General features: G+C 41.5%; 2 protein-coding genes across 2 annotated transcripts in view; one reads left to right on the top strand and one right to left on the bottom strand.

The window, feature by feature from the left end:
• LOC122540367 (uncharacterized) overlaps window positions 1-4,676 on the top strand; it is an 81,725-nt gene extending 77,049 nt beyond the window's left edge. The window contains exon 4 of the mRNA XM_087980409.1: window positions 3,463-4,676. Coding sequence (XP_087836535.1) covers window positions 3,463-3,555 — 93 coding nt within the window. The 3' untranslated portion in view covers window positions 3,556-4,676. The remainder of the gene's footprint in view (window positions 1-3,462) is intronic.
• Window positions 1-22,002, bottom strand: part of LOC122540368 (dnaJ homolog subfamily C member 11) — a 47,411-nt gene extending 25,409 nt beyond the window's left edge. Inside the window, exons 1-3 of the mRNA XM_043675988.2 lie at window positions 21,864-22,002; window positions 1,988-2,117; window positions 714-787 (exon numbers count right to left, since the gene is read on the bottom strand). Coding sequence (XP_043531923.1) covers window positions 714-787; window positions 1,988-2,117; window positions 21,864-21,935 — 276 coding nt within the window. The 5' untranslated portion in view covers window positions 21,936-22,002. The remainder of the gene's footprint in view (window positions 1-713; window positions 788-1,987; window positions 2,118-21,863) is intronic.
• Between the last annotated feature and the right edge of the window lie 488 nt (window positions 22,003-22,490).

Below are 22,490 nucleotides of genomic sequence, written 5' to 3'. Positions count from 1 at the left end.
CACATGAGGACAAATCATGCCAGAAGCCAATATACAGGCACAAAAAAAGCATCCATGCTCATGAAGTCAATAGCTTCAGTGAAGAAGATTGGGAAAGGAGAGGGAAGTTCAACTGGTTGAATTTTGACACAGATGTGAGGCAGTATACTTAAGAACAGACAGAAAGGCAGGATTGAGAAAGCTGAAAATTGAAATGGATTAATGACACATTAAATTGGTCTGATAGGCAAGTCACTGACAAGAGTCACTCAGATCAGGAAACAGAGATTCTGATTGTATATTGAGCAATGAATATAACAGTTTACAAAGTTGAATTGTTACTCCCTCTTGTACTAATACATAAACTTTCCAAAGCTCTTTGACCTTATGTTGTCCAGGCACCAGTTTATATGCAAGCTTCAAATTGATCATACTGAAAACAAATCTTTAAGCATTTGCAACATGCAATTAGATCACTACTGCCACCAAGATTTTGGTATCTTCTGCAGTACCACTGTGACAATGTTTTTAAAATCAGTCCTCCCAAAAATGAAACCTGTTGGCTTGTTAATTTATTGATGAATTAGAGAACAGTTTGAACTATGGCCTCAAGCTCACTTCCTGACACAGAACACACAGATTTGTTTCATGCAAGGCTCTTTTAGCTCGCCACGAAAGAAAATTGAATTGCATTCTACAATGGGGTGAGTTTTGGGAATAGAATAATGGCTTACCTCCCATCCTTCCATTTCCAGGCCCTTTTTACCATAGATGTCATAGATGGCTCTGCTCTGGGGATCACTAAGTACTGTTAAGGAAAAAATAGAAAAATAACAAGGATTCAGAACAAACTGATCTTTGAAAATCAGAAGAGTCATGATGCACAAGGGACGCAATACACGATTCCATATTCAAATAGTTGTAGCCCAGGTTGTAGGAGGATTTTGAGAGACAGAGAGGGCGAGAGAGAAAGAGACAAAGACGAAGAATATGAGAAACAGGGAGGGGAAGGGGGAAGAGGGTGAGGGTGAAAGAGAAAAGTAAAAGCAAGCTAGGAGAACAAAAGGGAGCAAACAGAACAGGAGGGCACTATACAAAAGACTATAAGATACAAGCGGGAATTAAGGGACATTTTATTTTTCTTTTTGCTTTCAGAAGGGTGATCTGCAACCTGCTTCTTGTTTGCAAAGGGAAGATGGGAAATTGATGTGCCACACTGTGAATTGGTCCACAACTCCCGCAGCTACTATGGAAAAAAATAATTTGGGATTGTTACAAATGCAATGTACGAACTGAGTAAAGTTACTGATGAAATGGGGGGTTGACACAGGGCATGCTGACACGGGGCACACAGACACAAGATGGCCACTGAGCCATAAATTGGTCACGTAGCACACAAGATGGCTGCTGAGCCATTACATGGAAAAATACAGCCAAAAATATACAGATACTGCCTAAGGCTAACAGGATACCAGCACAATAGACATAGAGCATAGATGATTAGTTTAAGGTGGATGGGGAAGAGGATACACATCAGTAACAGCTACTGCTGCCCAAGTGCCTGAGTCCAGCCACTACCTTCAATAGCAATGTTAACTACCTGACACTGCTTGTATAGAAGTGTTCATACTTCAGATCTGCAGTAATGGAAAATGATCTTCCTTCTCAGGAAGAACAATCACGACCACTGAAACTGACACTAATTTTGTAACGTTTTCTGTAAACAAACCATGTTGTACAAAGACTTGATACTTAAATAATTGTACCACAAAAGGTATAAAATATCATGACATGTGCTCCGAGAGTGAGACGAGGCCCACAGCTGACAGCCATGTCGACGAATGTCTCTCTCTCCCTAGAGCTCCAGTTTCTTTGTACAATAAATTTTGTTATTGGATCCCGATTCTGACTCCGAGACTGGTGATTTTTCCCATAACACTGGCAAAATAGGTGGTGATGGGGGAACAGAGAGAAAGCACTTAATTTTTCCATGACCCAAGGTACTTGCCTTCATATGCCTGATGTACAAGATTGAAGAGAGTCTCTGCTTGTTGTTTCAGTTCAGGATCTCGGTGCTTGTCTGGGTGATACAGCATACACAACCGGCGATAGGCAGCCTTCAGTTCATCTTGTGTGGCCTGCAAAAAACAGACAGATCAGCAAAATTATATTAAAAAAACAGAAAGTGTTGTTTCAAAGTAACCTGATAGAGTCAAGATGATAGTGGTGCTGCTTGATCCAAAAAACATAATTTTGGTCATTAGATACTTTTTTTGGAAAATTCACTCAATTCTCTCTGTTTAGTCTACATATGAAGCACTGGGGTTGTTGGCATGGAAGATGACAGGTACAGCCATTCTGACACTGTCTACCTCATTGAAAAGCTGAGTGCTAAATTACGAACTTCTCATTTACTCTTTAGGGCTCATCAGATTGACTTAACAAGTTAAGTGGTACACAGTCATACAGATGAAAACTATCATGATTTCAGTACCTTCAAATTCCCTCTCAGCTTCTCTCTCACTCACACAATCATGATCATCTTTTGAAAGAATAGCCAGAACATTTATTACACATGTCAAGTGGATGTGGCAAATCTATTCTTAGTTCTGCAGGGAGACTGAGGTACATAATTCGAAGCACTGAAAACCTGAAATTAAATGCAATGTCAGAAGTTGTTTTCTCATACTTTTGTCAACTTTTTTGTTGACAATTTCATTTCTACTTCTATTAAGCCATTGTTCCACAGGGAACAAATGTCTTTTGGAATTTCAACCAAGTGGTCATTCTTCATACAAGGGTCTGGACAAAAAGACTTGCTGGATGAAAAATAAATCCTGGTCAATCTAATTCACCTCCTATCATACCAGTAGTTGCCTGATATAACAGTGATGAGATTGTTGACAAATCATAGCAATCAATCTTCTGCAATGAGTCAAGAATAGATGCAGACATTTGTTAATATTTAGTCAAGCACCAGCCTTACATAATTATACACACTAAATGTACACACTTACCATCAATATATCAGACACCACTAACACCAAAAATCCTGTTATGCCTGTCCAGCAGCAGCACAGATCTAGAGGTGACAGCACAGTGGTATACAGTCGGATGGGATTTGCCTCTGATGTTGACTCTGGACCACATGATGTCTCAAGCAAAGGAATCTCCTGCTGATTACCTATTGCTTTCATCTGCTATTGGTCTGTGGTACAACTCTCTCAATGTTGGAATTGAAAGTGGTTAGTAAGAAGGACTCTCTAGAGTCAACAGGGCTATTTAAGAGTTGACCATTACTGTGGGTCAGGTGTCACATCCAGGCCAGGACTGGATAGCAGATTTCCTTCCCAAAACAATGTTAGTGAACAAAATAAGTCTTTACAATCAATGCTAGTTTCATTGTCATTATTAATGAGTAAAGATTTTAATTCTAGATTTACTAATTATAATTTTAAATTTGTACCTACTGCCCTCCTTCAGCTGGTGAATCAATACTCCTCCATGTTAACATCAATTGGAAGAAGCACCGAGGATGGCAAAGGTATGCAGAATGCACTGTGGGTGGAGATTTAAAGGTCGATCATCAAGTGTGGCTTGATGCACAAATACTGACCAAATTGAATGAGTCCTGAAGGACATAGCTGCTGGATTTGGTCTGCAGCAGGTTGTGAGAGACCAACAAGAGGGAAAACTTACTTTGCCTCTTACTCCCCAATTTATCAGAGGTCACCAGCATCGTGGATGCCAGTCATCAATTAATTTGATTTACTTTATAAGAAACTGAACACATATGGATACTGCCAAGAAAATGGGCCCTAACAACATTCTGGTAGTAGCACTGAAAACTTATACACCAGAACTATTCCAATCAAGCTGTTCCAATATAACTAGGTTAGGTGGATTGGCCATGCTAAATTGTCCTGCATTGTCCAGGGATGTGCAGATTATGTGGATTAGCAGGGTTATGGGGCTAGGGTACAGGGATGGGTGGGGGATGGTGGTGGTCTGGGTATGATGCTCTTTGGAGGGTTGGTGTGGACTGGATGGGCTGAATGGCTTGGGTTCTATGAATTACAACAATAGCATCTATCCATCAACATGGAAACTTGCCCTGGTTAGTGCTGTCCACAAACAAAAGTCAAATCCAACTCAGTTAATTGTTTCCTTAGTCTACTCTCGATCATCAAAGTGAGGGAAGGGGTCACTGAAGTGCAACAAAAGCATTTATCCAGAAACAACTTGATCAATTATACGCAGTTTGGGTTCTATCAAGACCATTCATTACAGCCATGGTCTAGAACTTGACAAAAGACCTGAATCTAAGAAGTGAGATGAGAGTGACCTCCCATGACATCAAGGCAGCATTTGAATAAAGGTGGTATCAAGAAACTCTAGCAAAATTGAAGTCAGTAGGAGATGGGAAAAAAAAACTTTGCCTTAATTAAAGTCATATCTAGCAAAAGGAATGGTAGTAGATTTTGGAAGCCAGTCATCTGAGCCATAAAACATCCTCAGGGTAGTGTCCTTTATCGAAACACCAACAGCTTTAGTTGCATTCATGATCTCACCTCCATCAAAAAGTTGAGATGTTTGCTGATGATTGCACAACATTCAATAATATTCACAACTGCTCAGATACTGAAATGTACATGGTTGTATGCAGACGAGGACTGATAATGGCAAGCAACATTCATGCTGAATCCTTCAATTTCAAAATCTTGTGGTTACTGATGAGGAATTTAACTGCACCAGCCATAAATATAACGAGCAGGTCAGAGGCTGAGAATTCTGCAGCAAGTAACTTATCTCCGACTTCCTAATGTCTGCCCACCATCTAAAGCACATCAAGAGTGTAATGAAATATTCTCCACTTGCCGAGATGAATCCAACACCACCTAAGGAACTCAGTACTATACAGTACAAGACAGCTTGTTTAATTGGCACGCCAGCCACCATTTTAAAGATTAACTTCCTCCACCAGGGACACAGAGTGGCAACAATTGATATCATCTGCAAGATGAACTCACCAAGACATGTTCAAAAGCATCTTTGTAACCTGCAATCTCTACAAACTAGAACGACAAGGGCAGCAGAACTAAAATACCTCGAAGTAATGCACAGCCACTTCAAGGTTCCATGCACAGTGATTAGTGTCGGCTCATTGATTGTGGCGTTAACTTCCAGTTTCAGAAGCCGCTGATGCACATGAGCCATGGAGGCCTGCATAGCCAGGGAGGAAACTAAACAGAGTGTTGATAGAGTCCCAACACCTTGCAAGTTTCTTTCCAAGTCACACATCACCTTGACTGAGAACTATGTTGCCATTGTCTCTCTGCCATTAGGTCAAACTTCTTCTCAACATTACATGGACTCTAGTAGTTTAAGAAAGCAGCTCACCATCACCTTCTCAGGGGTTACTAAAGATGAATAAAAAATGTTTGCCAGCAAAGCCCACATCTTTTGAAAGAATTTTAAAAATCAACTAGAGATAAACAGCACAGCTTGATCATACCCTCACATGATGACACTTTAAAGGTAGGAGTCACTAGTTTACAAATTAAGCCCCAATATCTCACTCAAGATTTTTCACCTGGCTCCAGAAACATTCAAATCCACTAAAACACTCTTGCTATTTTCACTGCTGTGATCAGCAAGCACAGCAAGAGGTGGTAACTGGGGATCTTCCTTGCTTGGATAGTCATGTTTCTCACTCAATAGAACTAAAAAGCCATCAAAACAAGCATAAGGAAGTTAAACAACAAAGGTAATCACCTTTGACTAAAATAGTCAAAAAGAAAGATGATAGGCTCCAAAAGCTGTTAGACACAGTCATTAACATATACTTTCTGCAGTCAGTATTAGTTTGTCATCATTTGCAACAAATTTTCCTTGTGAATGTTTTGGAAAGTGGAACTTGTTGGTAGAATTAGTAGTTTAAAACTCATGAGCTCAAGAGACAAACTGTTCTTCTACCACTTTTCTCTTGGAGGAGTGTTTCAGCAGGATCATTAATTTTCTGAACACTGCTTTCTTGATCCTCCACAGCAATACCCATTAACAATAAAACCAAGGAAAGGATCTAGCTTTAGAATTTATTGCCTTTCTTGACCTCACCCAGTGATCATCCTTCATATGTTAACCTGGAGTAAATGTTAGTGGGGTGCTCAAATATGGAAGAATATCAGTCCTGAACAATTCTGCCACAATCATTCATGCAGTTACTCACTGGCCAACTCATCCATAACTTTATTCAAAATTCTTTAAGCTGTGAACTAATAAAGAGCAAGAGTATTTGAGACCTGCCTTGTCTACACCTTTCAGATCACTTATTGCTCTGTGCCTTTGGGTTCCATTGTCTTGCTCCCCAGCTGTGATACATTGACTGCAGCAAGATACAGTACTGCTATTTCTCCTTAAACCTCACTAGTTAAAAAGGTAATATTCCCAAGGAGCCAGAACATTCTAATTTTAAAGGACTTTTATGGTACAGTCTTAGTGTACCTACCACTGAGCCAGGGAACCCAAATCTAATCAATCAATCTGTTCCAAAGGTCTAGTCTGAACAGATCGATTGGAAAATATTTAACCTAAGTTTAAACCCCACTTGAGACAGCAATAGCAAGTGGACATCAGAATCAGTGGTTAAATTTTTGGGTCAATGTCCAACATTGTGAATGTGTTGTGAGTGATCCCCTCATTAAGTGGGTTGTGGGACTCTATCCAGTAAGACCCCAACAATTAGGATAAAAAAGAGTTGTAGCCCAAGAACCAGTGTTCATGTTGCAGCATGTCAGACTGTTAAACAGCCTGCAAAACTTCATATTATTGTGAAAGTGTGATGAAATGTAAACCACGTTGTGCTCCAGCAAAAATAATTTCGTAGTCAAGATTATCCCAGCTATTATGCAGTGCTTTGATAGATCAAAACATCTCAAAGTATCTCAAAAGAAAATATTTCTGTATTCTGTTACCATCAATGTATCATTGAGAACAGAGTTGTTATCTCTGGTTTGTTACCTGTGCCACATGATAGAAAGGCAAGGAATGGGGAGAGAGATCAGCTGAACATGTGTTTTAAAAAATTCTCAAGGTCAGGTTCGTAGGAGAGTAGTCTGACACAGAACAAACGACCAAGAGGCGAGTCTGCTAGAATATGGGCATTTTATTCCCCGCAGCGTCGCCACAACGGGTCTGGCTTATACTCACTCTACATGTTACCGGAACTGGGAGCCGTCAGTTCTCGTAGAGCGGTTGCCAACAACCCACGCTCGGCGGTTAAACGTAACCCCGGAGCAGACTCACCGAACTGGAGACTTTTCCAGCTGATATACTCTTTTCCAGATATAAACATTCATGTGAACAGCAGAGCAAGGCTAAAAAACACATTCCATTCTGGTTACATACAGATAAGAAGATTCACACGGGGAGGTGTGTAATAAGATTCACACGGGACTAAGCAACACCTCCATTCCGGTTAGATTCACACATATATTGGGACATAATTTTTAACCGTTTCACCACATTCCACTGCTTGGAATTTTACACCACATTCCACTGCTTGGCCCAATACATGTGTTACATTATGCTTAATTCAGTTCAATTCGTTTCAGTTAATTTCAGTTCAGTCAATTCAGTGTAGTTCAATTCAGCTCAGTTCAGGTCTGTTCAGTTCAATTCAATTGTGTTCAATTCAGTTCCGTCCATTTCAATTCAATTTAGCTCAGTTCCATTTTGTTCCGTTCAATTTGATTCACTTCAGTTCCACTCAGTTCAGTTCAGTTCAATCCCATTCAATTCTGTTAACTCCGCTTCAGCTTTTTGGACATGCCCACATCCTCCGCTGTACCCCAGGCAAGGGGTTCTTCGGCAGGACTGGGATCCTCTCTCAAACAAACTGCCACGTACATGCCCACATCCATGCCATCCCAGGACGGTCGGGACCTCCACAGTTTGTTCTTCTGGTTTCTTAGTCTTTTTCCAAAACATTGTTCTGTATCAAAATCTCTCCTCAATTGCGATTGACCCTGCTCGACTACGCCAAATGTTTTAAAAAATTCTCAAGGTCAGGTTCGTAGGAGAGTAGTCTGACACAGAACAAACGACCAAGAGGCGAGTCTGCTAGAATATGGGCATTTTATTCCCCGCAGCGTCGCCACAACGGGTCTGGCTTATACTCACTCTACATGTTACCGGAACTGGGAGCCGTCAGTTCTCGTAGAGCGGTTGCCAACAACCCACGCTCGGCGGTTAAACGTAACCCCGGAGCAGACTCACCGAACTGGAGACTTTTCCAGCTGATATACTCTTTTCCAGATATAAACATTCATGTGAACAGCAGAGCAAGGCTAAAAAACACATTCCATTCTGGTTACATACAGATAAGAAGATTCACACGGGGAGGTGTGTAATAAGATTCACACGGGACTAAGCAACACCTCCATTCCGGTTAGATTCACACATGTATTGGGACATAACTTTTAACCGTTTCACCACATTCCACTGCTTGGAATTTTACACCACAACATGTGGCTGCAGAAGGGAGGGTATCAGCTACATGGAAAATTGGGGGTCATTCTAGGGAAGGTGGGACCTCTACAAACAGGACAGTCTTCGCTTGAACTAGAGGGGTTATAATATCTAGAGTTCCAGGGATATGGAGGAGAGGATTGGCAAAGTGTTTCTGGGTAGGAGTGAAAGTAAAAGGGTGGTCACTATGGGGGACTCTAACTTCCCCAACATTGACTGGAAATGCTATAACTCTAGTACGTAGGATGGATCAGGTTTTGTCCAATAGGATATCTGGTAGGCATTAACGAGTTGGACCGACCAGTCTGTTTCCATGCTGTACACCTCTATGACACCATGTCTCTCTGTGTGCAGGAGGGTTTCCTGGCACATTATGTTGAAGGGCCAACAAGAGAGGACGCCACACTGGATCTTGTGCATGGTAATGAACCAGGCCAGGTGTTTGATTTAGTGGTAGGTGAGCACTTTGGAGAGAGTGACCATAATTCTATTATGTTTGGTTTAGCAATGGAAAGGGATAGGTACATGCCACAGAGCAAGAGTTATTGATGGGGGAAAGGGCAATTATAATGTGATTAGGCAAGATTTAGGATGCATAGAATGGGGTAGCAAAATGCAGGGGATGGGGACAATCAAAATGTGGAGGTGGTTTAAGGAACAGATATTGTGTGTCCTTGATACATACATCCCTGTCAGGCAGGCAGGAGGTGATAAGGTAAGGGAACCATGATTTACTAAAGAAATTGCATTCTTGTTAAGCGGAAGAAGGAGGCTTATGTGACTTTAAGATGAGATAGTTCAGATGAGGTGATGGTGAAATACAGATTAGCTAGGAAGGATTTAAAGAGAGAGAGTTAAGAAGAGCAAGGAGAGGATTTGAGCAGTCTTTAGCAGGTAGAATAAAGGAGAACCCTAAATCTTTCTATAGATTCTATAGTGAGGAACAAAAGGATGACTAGGGTAGGAATAGGGTCAGTCAAAGACAGAAGTGGAAATTGTGTGTGGACCCTATGGAGGTCAGAGAGGTTTTAAGTGAATATTTTTCAATCGGTTTTCACTCAGGAAAAGCAGAATATTGTAGAGGAGAAGAATGATATACAAGATATTAGAGTAGAAAGGATCAAGGTTAGTAAGGAAGAGCTGACAACAATTCTAGAAGGAGTGAAAGTAGACAAGTCCCCTGGGCCGGATGGGATTTATCTGAGGATTCTCTGGGAAGCTAGGGAGGAGATGTTGCAGCATTTGGCTTTGATCTTTGAGTCATCATTGTCTACAGATTTAGTACCAGAGGACTGGAGGATTGCAAATATTGTGCCCTTGTTCAAGAAGGGCAATAGAGATGACCCAGGTAATTATAGAGCAGTGAGTCTTACATCTGTTGGAGGAAAAGTTTTGGAAAGGATTATGAGAGATAGGATTTATAGTCATCTTGCACGCAATCATTTGATTGCAGATAGTCAACATGGTTTCGTCAAGGGCAGGTCATGTCTCACAAACCTCACTGAGTTTTTTTGAGAAGGTGACCAAGCATGTGGATGAGGGTAGGGCAGTTGACGTGGTGTACATGGACTTCAGTAAAGCCTTTGATAAGCTTCCACATGGTAGGCATTTGGAGAAAATGGGGGTCTAGATTAGAGTTGTGCTGGAAAAGCACAGCAGTTCAGGTAGCATCCGAGGAGCAGTAAAATCGACGTTTCGGGCATAAGCCCTTCATCAGGAATACAGGCAGAGAGCCTGAAGGGTGGAGAAAATGCAGAGGCATGGGATGGAGGAAGATTTAGCAGTCTGGATTAGAAACTAGCTTTCTGGAAAAAGGCAGTGAGTGGTGTTTGATGGAAAACATTCAGCCTGGAGTCTGGTTACTAGTGCTGTGCCACAAGGATGTGTTTTGGGACCACCGCTGTTTGTCATTTTTATAAATGACTTGGACACAGGCATAGGTAGATGGATTAGTAAGTTTGCAGATGACACTAAACTTGGTGGAGTAGTGGATGTGTGGAAGAATGTTGCAGATTGCAGAGGGACTTGGATAAACTGTAGAATTGGGCTGAGAGGTGGCAAATGGAGTTCAAGGCAGATAAATGTGAGGTGATTCGCTTTGGTAAGAATAACAGGATGGTACTGGGTCAATGGAAAGATTCTTGGTAGTGTGGATGTGCAGAGGGATATTGGAGTCCATGTACATAGATCCTTGAAAGTTGCCACCCAGGTTGACAGTGCTGTTAAGAAGGCACACTGTGCGTTAGGTTTTATTGGTAGTGGGATTGAGTTCTGGAGCCGTAATGTCATGCTGCAGCAAAACAAAACACTAGTGCAGTCACACTTGGAATATTGTGTACCGTTCCTGAAGAAGGGCTTATGCCCGAAACGTCGATTCTCCTGTTCCTTGGATGCTGCCTGACCTGCTGCGCTTTTCCAGCAATATATTTTCAGCTACCGTTCTGGTTGCCCATTACATGAAGGATGTGGAAGCATTGGAAAAGGTGCAGAGGAGATTTACCAGAATGTTGCCTGGTCTAGAGAGAAGATCTTATGAGGAAAGGCTGAGAGAAAAGAAGGCTCAGAGGGGATTTGATAGAACCATACAAGATGATCAGAGGATTAGATAGGGTAGACAGTGAAAGTCTCTTTCTTAGGATGATGATGTCAGCTTGTACGAGGAGGGCATAGCTACAAATGGAGGGGTGATAGATTTAAGACAGATGTCAGAGGAAGATTCTTTACTCAGAGTGTGGTAAAGGCATGGAATGCCCTGCCTGCCAATGTAGTTAACTCAGCCACATTAGTGATATTTAAACAATCCTTAGATATGATGGGATAGTGTAGGGGATGGGCTTAGATTAATTCACGGGTCGGCATAACATCGAGGGCCAAAGGGCCTGTCTGTGCTGTTATGTTCTATGTATAAACAAAGTACAATGCCTTTCTCCTCAATAAGACAATCCAGCCAAGACATATATTTGGCACTCGGGTAGGGGCAAAGAGAGACAGGGCCAGCCATTAGAGGCATCATTTATTATAATCAGGATCGAATCCAGTTATTTACCAATCTCAGTTTTCAAATATTAGTGCTTGTAGAATTGTGGCAGGCACCCAAAATAGTTTATAGTGATTAGATATCAAAAGCAAAAAAGAACCCCAGAGATTGTTCACACTATATTTTTGAGTGACAAATAATATATTTTCTAAAACCTGAGAAACAATATATCCATTCTTCAAAGGCTGTTTCTACTTGAAAGAATGATCTCAAGAGATACACACGGTCAACAAACTAGGGTTTTTCAAATTACTTGTCTCTATAATGAGTAGTGAAGTTTCAAATGTGAAGGAGTTGATATATCAAATCATAGAATGGTTACAGCACAATTAGAGACAGTTTAGTCCATCGTGCCCATGCAGGCTTTCTCACTTCCTTACACTTGCCCCAATGTCCTGAAAATCTTTTCAAGAGCTTATCCAAATACTTCAAAGCTCCTAACTTTATCTGCTTCAATACACTCAGGTGTTGCATTCCAGACTGTTGTTTTATTAATTCAGGTAATGTGGGCATCACTGGCTGGCCAGAATTTACTGTCAATCCCTGATTGCCTGCAGGGCAGTTAAAAGTCAACCATATTGTTGCAGATCTGGAGTCAAATATAGGCCAGACCAGGTAAAGACGGCAGATTTCCTTCTCTTTAGGACAGTGAACCAAATGCTTTTTTCCCCCCACAACATTCAACATTGGTTTCATGATCATCATTAGACTCTTAATTCCACCATTAGCCATGGCAAGATTTGAACCCATGTCTTCAGAACACGACAGTGTCTCTGGATTAATAGTCCAGCAACAATATCATCAAGCCAAATTTAACTGATAACATCATATTATTATGTAAAATGTTTTTCCTCAGACCCAGTTTGCTTCCTTGCCAATCATCTAAACTCAGTGTCCTTTGGTTCTCACTTCTTCTGCCAACAGGAGTAGTTTCTCTTAAGTTTACTTTGTCAAGACCCTTCACTATTCAAGAGTTCAGATCTTGCTTACAAACAAATTTGATCAATAGTTTTAGCCCAGTGCAAAACATTTTCTGTATCTCAAATGTAACAGGAAAACTAATGAGCAGTATCAGTGGTGCATCATTCCACGGTAAAACTAACTACAGTATTAGACTTCTGGTACACCATTTCAATCAATACATACATGTTCAGAATGTTTGCTAAGAGGCATCAGGGATTTGCTTCCAGAAACTTGTGTTCTGACAAAAAGACAGTTAAGAGTTGGGAAGCAGCCAGAACCTCAACAGTAAGTGAAGAGGCCACGTGAAAACAGGAGTAATTAATTGAACAATTCACCCAGAATTTTGCTTTCTTCCAGTCTAAAGCAGCAGGACCTCCAGCAACAACAAATAAAATCAGGAATTCAAAGTGTGGAGAGACACAGGTGCTGATCTATGCCCTGTCTATTTACAATGCAGTTCACTGCATTCCAATGGGCAAGCTTTCAGTAAGACATTGGTTGAGACTTTAACTTTGACCACTAGGTTCTTCAATGAAGCCTCATCAAAGGACAGATAGGAATTTTTTTCCAAAGCTTTATTTTTGTAAACATTATTCAAAACCATATTTTTTAAAAAAGGTCCAATGGCATTAAGTAGCATTTTGTAAAATAAAGCTGAAACTGGAATCACTGGAAGCAGGGTGCAAAATAGATCTTTCCAATTTGAACAAAAGATAAACACCCAAAACATAAATCTTTATCTAATGATGTTTAAATGACCAGAAATTACAGTTTATTTTAGAAAGATAATTCATTGTTTGGGAAACTACTTCCTTATCTCTCATTCAACATGGTTGACACCAAGCAATATTCCCAGCCCATTTAGTCAGCACTACAAAGCACATGAAAGCAGTCTGCATCTGGATCAACTCGACCAATTAGCCTTCAGAACGACGGCCTCTTCTTCATCTACCCTACTAAAAATGAAAGCCACATTATCAGCCACACCAAGAAAGGCCAGAATACGATGCACCATTTTAGAGCAATCTTGATGATATGCATCAATACTAATACTGCAATGAAAAATCTGTCAATTAATTCTGACAGCTTGGGAGAGAAGCTAACCTATATCATTATACCTGCACCCATCACCTGACAAAAGCAAGCCAAAATAGACAAGAAACATGACAGGGAATCAAAGTTTAAAAGTAAAATATTGTTCGAACCTTTGATCCATACAATCATATTACATACAGTTATTAATATAAAACTAAATTAGAAGTGAAGATCCCTGAATAGGCACTTCAAGAATGACCTTCTCTCCCTAGTTATTTGACAAATTATTTAATAATCTATTGATTATGTGAATTAAGTGAACAGTTTCATTTCTCGTGAATATTGAATTCATTGAGACAGCAGATTGAATCATCCATCACAGATGAGTCCTTAAGGTCAGATGTTCAACATTTGATGAATGACAACTTACGTCTGTAGTGGTTGTACAGGGCAAGGTACCATCTCCACCCAGATCATAACAAGCTACATCTGTCAATCCCACACTGTCAGTGTGTTATCAATAGAATATATTGGAGGGTGAATGAAATTTGTTTCCTTACTCCTCCTCCCACCTACCTTCTCCTTCCCTTCAACTTTCACCTGGATTTGAGACCAATAGTCAACAAAGCAGCACTTCTTTGAATGAGCTGGCTCATCTGAAGGAAACACTTCAGCCAAGTGCTTTCCTGTACTCACTTGACATCAGAGCATTCAGCTGGATAGCAACCAGGAGCTGTAACTTGAGTGGATATCCTCCTTCCTCAACCAGCAGGAGCAAGACTATTGGAGCACACAATCACATCAAGGTGCACTGTCCAGGGATCTCTCTTACCCAAAGCATACAATGCACTTATAAACTGGCCAAATTAGGAAAGCTAAAGAACACATCAATAAGCTTTTACATGCAGTAATTAAGATCCTTTCTTTAAAAAAAAAAGAGCTCAACAAGATTGCAACAAGGACTCAGAGCCTTGATGCTTCATGTAGCTCCAATCGTCATGTATTATATACAGACCTTCAACAAGCAAGAGGGCTCATTATTAATGGAACAGATTACCAGACAATGTCTGACAATAGTCAATAGTTTGAATTCTGGATAGATGTTTGTTGGAGTAAGGTTTGTATAAGAAAAAGTTAAACACAAGATTGTTTGTACAGTGAACATGCAGTGGAGTGGAGATTCTCTCAGTAACCCAACAGCTCAGTGCTGAATTTAATCTAGTTCATCAGACAAAAGCAAAGTTAGTCCTGCAGACATGGTTACTTGCAAGTCTATGTTTCCTTAAGGTACGAAAGAAGGGGCTAAGGATCTGAACCATACATACCTGATCTAAGAGTATTTTCTTGGACATGTACCCAACTGAAAGCAATCAATTCCAGTTGTTGCAGAGTTTGAAATGTTCCATCTTTAAAATGGTTATTATTCACTTCATCCACAGTATTCAAAGACTGGACAAGATTTCAGAGTAGCTATGATGTAAAAATGTTAACCCAAGAGCTGATATTCTAGTGATGACTAGAAACAAACATTTGTTGATAATAAAATGATTTTCAAAACAAAAATAAAAGTTTGATTATATGCATACCTAACTCACAAAACAGCCAAGGAGTTATCAGGCAAAGCAATCTAAAGCAATACCAATATATTTCAAGCATACCATCACTGGATTCAATGACTTGGTACAGATATGCCCTGTCAATATTACCTCGACTGTGATTCTCTTCACTTATCCCTTAATTGCCAGAGGCAGGTTTATACTCCCCAATACTTTACTCTAGAATAGAGCGGTGCTGGAAAAGCACAGCAGTTCAGGCAGCATCCAAGGAGCAGGAAAATCGACGTTTTGGGCAAAAGCCTGGCCTCCATTCCTGATGAAGGTTTTTTGCCTGAAACATCGATTTTCCTGCTCCTCGGATGCTGCCTGACCTGCTGTACTTTTCCAGCACCTACTCCAATCTAGACTCTGGTTTCCAGCATCTGCAGTCCTCGCTTTTGCCTAATACTTTAGTCTATAAAAATCAATGTGCTCTTCCAGATGGAGCCGACATTTAGGACTTTTTTTTTCAACTGAGTGGATATACACCAGAAGAAACATTTGATGGCTCCACTGCTACATTTTTCTGAGACCCCAGTGATTGGATTGTACTGGAGCAATTTCAAGTGCAGGGTTAGTAATTGTTTTCAGTGTATTTTCTATATTTGAAGCAAACCATGAAGCTATATGGGATGCCAATGATTTACAGTGTAACAGTTCCAATTTTTCTACTGAGAATACATTCAGTATTTTAGATTTGCTAAACTCTGACAATTATCTGTGAAATAATCAAACATTCTCCAAAAGTTCACCATTTACAATTTTTGATCTGGAAATTGCACAGCATTTCTTAAGATTCATTTTTAGATAAAATGTACAGTTGAAAACAGTCACGGCAGGCAGGGACCAAGCAGAGAACAAAGGTAAGATTGATAAATTAAACTGCATTTATTTCAATGCAACAGGCCTAACAGGGAAGGCAGATGAACTCAGGGCATGGTTAGAAACATGGGACTGGGATATTATAGCAATTACAGAAATATGGCTCAGGGATGGGCAGGACTGGCAGCATAATGTTCCAGGATACAAATGTTACAGGAAAGACAGAAAGGGAGACAAGAGAGGAGAGCGAATGGCATTTTTGATAAGGGATAGCATTACAGCTGTATTGAGGGAGGATATTCCCGGAAATACATGCAGGGAAGTTATTTAGGTGGAACTGAGAAATAAGAAAGGGATGATCACCTTACTGGGATTGTATTATGGACCCCCTAATAGTCAGAGGGAAATTGAGAAACAAACTTGTAAGAAGATCTCAGTTATCTGTAAGAATAATAGGGTGGTTATGGTAGGGGATTTTAACTTTCTAAACACAGACTGGGACTGCCATAGTGTTAAAGGTTTATATGGAGAGGAATTTGTTAAGTGCGTACAAGAAAATTTTCTGATTCAGTATGTGGATGTACCTACTAGAGAAGAAGGTGCAAAACTTGACCTACTCTTAGGAAATAAGGCAGGGCAGGTGACTGAGCTGTCAGTGGGGGAGCACTTGGGGCCAGTGACCATAATTCTATTAGATTTTTAAAAAAGTGATGGAAAAGGATAGACCAGATCTAAAAGTTGAAGTTCTAAACTGGAGAAGGGCTAATTTTGATGGTATTAGGCAAGAACTTTCAAAAGCTGACTGGGGGCAGATGTTCGCAGGTAAAGGGAAGGCTGGAAAATGGGAAGCCTTCAGAAATGAGATAACAAGAATCCAGATAAAGTATATTCCTGCCAGGGTGAAAGGGAAGGCTGGTAGGTGTAGGGAATACTGGATGACTAAAGAAATTGAGGGTTTGTTTAAGAAAAATAAAGAAGCATATGTCAGGTATAGACAGGACAGATCGAGTGAATCCTTAGGAGAGTATAAAAGCAGTAGGAATATACGTAAGAGGGAAATCAGGAGGGTTAAAAAGGGGACATGAGATAGCTTTGGCAAATAGAGTCAAGGAGAATCCAAAGGGTTTTTACAAATACATTAAGGACAAAAGGGTAACTAGGGAGAGAATAAGTCCTCTCAAAGATTAGGAAGGCAGCCTTTGTGTGGGCTGCAGGAGATAGGGGAAGATACTAAATTTGCATTTTGCATCAGTATTTACTGTGGAAAAGGACATGGAAGATATAGAATGTAGGGAAATAGATGGTGACACCTTGAAAAATGTCCGTATTACAGAGGAGGAAGTGTTGGATGTTTGAAACGCAGAGAAGTGGATAAATCCCCAGGACCTGATCAGGTGTATCCTAGTACTCTGTGGGAAACTAGGGAAGTGATTGATGAGCCTCTTGCTGAGATATTTGTATCATCAATAGTCACAGGTGAGGTGCCGGAAGACTATAGTTTGGCTAACGTGGTGCCACAGTTTAAGAAGGGTGGTAAGGACAAGCCAGGGAACTATAGACCAGTGAGCTTGAGGTTGGTAGTGGGCAGGTTGTTGGAGGGAATCCCGAAGGACAGGATGTACATATATTTGGAAAGGCAAGGGCTGATTAGGGATAGTCAACATGGTTTTGTGCATGGGAAATCATGTCTCACAAACTTGATTGAGTTTTCTTGGAAGAAGTAACAAAGAGGATTAATGAGGCAGGGCGATAGACGTGATCTATATGGACTTCAGTAAGATGTTCAACAAGGTTCCCCATGGGAGACTGGTTGGTAAGGTTAGACCTCATGTAATACAAAGGTGAACTAGCCATTCAGACACAGAACTGGCTGAAAGGTAGAAGACAGAGAGTGGTGGCACAGGGTTGTTTTTCAGACTGGAGGTCTGTGACCAGTGGAGTGCCACAAGGATCGGTGCTGGGTCCACTACTTTTCATCATTGATTTAAATGACTTGGGTGTGAACATAAGAGGTATAGTTAGTAAGTTTGCAGATGACACCAAAATTGGAGGTGTGGTGGACAGCAAAGGAGGTTACCTCAGATTACAACGGGACCTTGATCAAATGGGCCAATGGGCTGAGAAGTGGCAGATGGATTTTAATTTAGATAAATGTGAGGTGCTCCATTTTGGGAAAGCAACCCTTAGCAGGACTTGTACACTTAATGGTAAAGTCCTAGGGACTGTTGCTGAACAAAGAGACCTTGGAGTGCAGGTTCATAGCTCCTTGAAAATGGAGTTGCAAGTAGATAAGATAATGAAGAAGGTGTTTGGTATGCTTTCTTTTATTGGTCAGAGTACTGAGTACAGGAGTTAGGAGGTAACGTTGCAGCTGTACAGGACATTGGTTAGGCCTCTGTTGGAATATTACGTGCAATTCTGGTCTCATTCCTTTCGGAAAGATGTTGTGAAACTTGAAAGGGTTCAGCAGAGATGTACAAGGATGTTGCCAGGGTTGGAGGATTTGTGCTATAGGGAGAGGTTGAATAGGCTGGGGCTGTTTTCCCTGGAGCGTCGGAGGCTGTGGGATGACCTTATAGAGATTTATAAAGTCATGAACAGCCTGGATCAGATAAATAGACAAAGTCTTTTCCATGTGGTGAGGGAGTCCAGAACTAGAGGGCATAGGTTTAGGGTGAGGGGGGAAAAGATATAAAAAAAACCGAAGGGGCAACTTTTTCACGCAGAGAGTGGTACATGTCTGGAATGAGCTGCCAGAGGAAGTGGTGGAGGCTAGTACAATTGCAACATTTAAAAGGCATCTGGATGGGTGTATGAATAGAAAAGGTTTGCAGGGATATGGGACAGGTGCTGGCAGGTGAGACTAGATTGGGTTGGGATATCTGGTCGGCATGGTCAAGTTGGACCGAAGGGTATGCCACGCTGTACATCTCTATGACTATATAAAACAATGACTTCTACCTTTTCATCCTCTTCTCTATCTCCCAGCAAGCAATCCAATGAAGTCATGAAGTTAGGCTTGTTTCCACTGGGAAATACACTTGACTCCTACTAGACATCTATGCCTACTCAGTCCAGTTGGGAACTTATTACTGGAGGAGAAAGTGAGGTCTGCAGATGCTGGAGATCAAAGTTGAAACTTTATTGCTGGAACAGCACAGCAGGTCAGGCAGCATCCAGGGAACAGGAGATTCGACGTTTCGGGCACAGGCCCTTCTTTAGGAATGAGCAGAGAGTGTTCAGCAGGAGAAGATAAAAGGTAGGGAGGAGGGACTTGGAGGAGGGGAGTTGGAAATGTGATAGGTGGAAAGAGGTCAAGGTGAGGGTGATAGGTCGGAGTAGGGTGGAGGCGGAGAGGTCAAGAAGAAGACTGCAGGTCAGGAAGGCGGTGCCGGGCTGGAAGGATCCGGCTGAGACAAGGTGGGGGGAGGGGGGATGAAGAAACTGGTGAACTTATTACTGGAGCATAGTAAACTTTGGCAAGGTTCTAATTATGTCAAAATACTACGCTTGTATCCAGAAGAATGTAACCTTACATTTCCATTCTGTGCAAAAATAGTAGCTTGCAAACTCACCACTTTTTTGGCAGATTACACACCCTGGATTAACACCCATATGAATCTGTGCCAGAGTTACCACTTGCTGACAAGGCTCTCTATTCCAAAAAATGTTGCACTAAGACTATCTACAATATAAACAGGTGCCAATATGTCTTTTGCTATGGGAATCAATTCCTTCCATGTATTTCTATGTCACGTGACATACAGGCTTTAATTATTGAGGCTACTGATTTTTGTCAGCAGCAAAGCAAAGTCTTAAACCACTGCCCCAGTACTTTTTGGATTTGGCAAAAAGCAATAGTTCTTGGGACTTTTTATATCTTCACATCAGTACACTGTGACAACACACTTCTTGTATAATAATTATGCCATTATCAGTAACAAAATTGAAACCTCAATATTTTGGAGAAGTGAAACATATCCAAAAATGGTCACTTTACAGGTACAGCTTATTTCTTCATGTCCACTTGAAACTGGTTGAGCTTCACTCAAAATAATTGCACACTAAATGTGCGCAGCCATCACATAGAAGAGAGTCAATGCTGCTGCCAAGTCAAAAAGGTTAAAGGACAAATTCTTCAGGCACGGCACTCATATCGCCTAGTATACATTTGAATCCCTTAGTATATAATGCACTTCAATAATAGATCAGACACATTGGCAACTGAAGGTTTCGCTGCCAATGATGGCACAATTAACATTGTGTTTCATACTAGACCAGAATTGGAAGAGGACAAAAGTCTTGGTAGTTTGTAAAGTTGAAAGGTAAGAGTAACAAGAAGATGGGGTACTGGGCTAATGGTCGGATACTTGGTAGTGTGGATGAGCAGAGGGATCTTGGTGTCCATGCACACAGATCTCTGAAAGTTGCCACCCAGGTAAATAGTGCTGTGAAGAAGGCATATGGTGTACTGGCTTTTATTGGTAGAGGAATTGAGTTCCGGAGTCCTGAGGTCATGTTGCAGTTGTATAAGACTCTGGTGCGGCCGCATCTGGAGTATTGTGTGCAGTTTTGGTTGTCATACTATAGGAAGGATGTGGAGGCACTGGAACAGGTGCAGAGGAGGTTTATCAGGATGTTGCCTGGTATGGTAGGAAGATCGTATGAGGAAAGGCTCATAGGCCTTGGGGCTGTTTTCATTGGAGAAAAGAAGGTTTAGGGGTGACTTGATAGAGGTGTACAAGATGATTAGGGGTTTAGATAGGGTTGACCATGAGAACCTTTTTCCACGTATGGAGTCAGCTATTACGAGGGGGCATAGCTTTAAATTAAGGGGTGGTAGATATAGGACAGATGTTAGGGGTAGATTCTTTACTCAGCGAGTCGTGAGTTCATGGAATGCCCTGCCAGTAGCAGTGGTGGACTCTCCCTCTTTATGGGCATTTAAACGGGCATTGGATAGGCATATGGAGGATAGTGGGCGAGTGTAGGTTAGGTGGGCTTGGATCAGCACAACATCGAGGGCCAAAGGGCCTGTACTGATGTATTTTTCTATGTTCTATAGCTAGCAAAAGGAACAATCTGAGTAGAAGAGAGATTCTTAAAAGAGGCATTACCAGATTAGATGCTAATGTAGCTCAAAGTGCAGAACAGATCAGCAAGCAGGAGTTGGTCAGATGGTCTGTCGAGTTTAGGGTGAGCTCAAATGTAGAGGATGGTACATAGTTGACTGGCGAGTTTGGAGAAGACAACCTTGAATATCAAAATTTCTGCGGCACACACTTTAATCAAGAGGGAGAATTGGCTGATATTACGGAACGGGAAGTAGTCGATCTTGATGAAGATGTGAACAGGGGTTACAAGCTCAGCTCTGGGTCAACCTGGACAGCAAGGTTACCGACAGCCGGGTTCAGAAGCAATGGCCGGGGAAACTTAATTAGCCTGAGGTTGCACGGTCCTTAAACTGGACAGATGCCAGTTTCGTTATGTCATACCTTCACAAGGACAAAACCCAACTGTCGTGTCTGCGTTTACCCACAAATCAAGTGGATTAAGTGTAAAATTTTCAAACAGATCGTGAGATAGTTGGGGAAAAATAAAAAGTCCATGCACTATTGAGTTATTTATAATAATTGAACAGCCTGATTAATAATTAAAATAGGCTTCTACATTAATATTCAGGTTTGCTCTATACACATATGAATGTGTTGTATTACACGGCGGATCGCACGGTGTTAGTTAAGGCCGTGCCGCACGTTAACTGAAATCCGCCAGGCGCCCGCGGTCACCAACGACAAAGCAGCAACTGACGACGAGATTGCCACCTCCTCCTCCCGCGACATGCCCTTCACTAAATCAGCCACAAAATAAACCGAGCGCGGTAACGACAACCACCCCCTCACCTCCCTCCTGACGTTCAGAAGTGCGTAAAAGTCATCGTTATTAATCTCTTCATCCACCAAGGCCGCCGCCATTGTCACCTTTCACCCCGTAGCGGGGCACCGGCTTCTCGCCAGGCCCCGGCTGCCGAGGAGGGAACGATTCACCAAGAGATTCCCTCTCCTTTCATACGGCACAACTCCTTTGTGCTGCCCTCTGCTGGCCTGGGAGGACTTTGGTGTGGGGTGTGGGGTGTGAACCCAATCAAACAGGAAATGACGTCCCAGAAGCGAGAGTTTGGACCTTTAAGACTTTGTAATGGCACATTTCAGGTCGTCAAAACACCTCGTATATCAAATAAACGCTGGAAATGGTCAGCAAGCCTGGTAGCATTTATGGAAAGAGAAAGGAGAACTGATTCTGACGGAAACTAGATGGATTGCCTCCTTAGTTTTACATGCGGCGGTGGCAGCTAAAAAGCCTTACTGTAGGCCCCAGTTTGCTCACAACCACCCAACTGGAACAATCGGCCCAAGAATATTGGTTGTTTCTGAGGCAGGGATTTGCAGTGCAGAACAAGTATACATATAATTTTAAACAAACATAAATAGGTACCTAATGGAAGAAAACTCCACCTGCAAAATTTCCCC

The sequence above is a fragment of the Chiloscyllium plagiosum genome, unplaced genomic scaffold (assembly GCF_037043375.1).
Source record: "Chiloscyllium plagiosum isolate Xiang-an unplaced genomic scaffold, Cpla_swu_hap1 HiC_scaffold_37, whole genome shotgun sequence".
Lineage (NCBI taxonomy): Eukaryota > Metazoa > Chordata > Chondrichthyes > Orectolobiformes > Hemiscylliidae > Chiloscyllium > Chiloscyllium plagiosum.
Note: the sequence above shows the minus strand (reverse complement) of the source record. Positions and strands in the feature narration are given on the sequence as shown.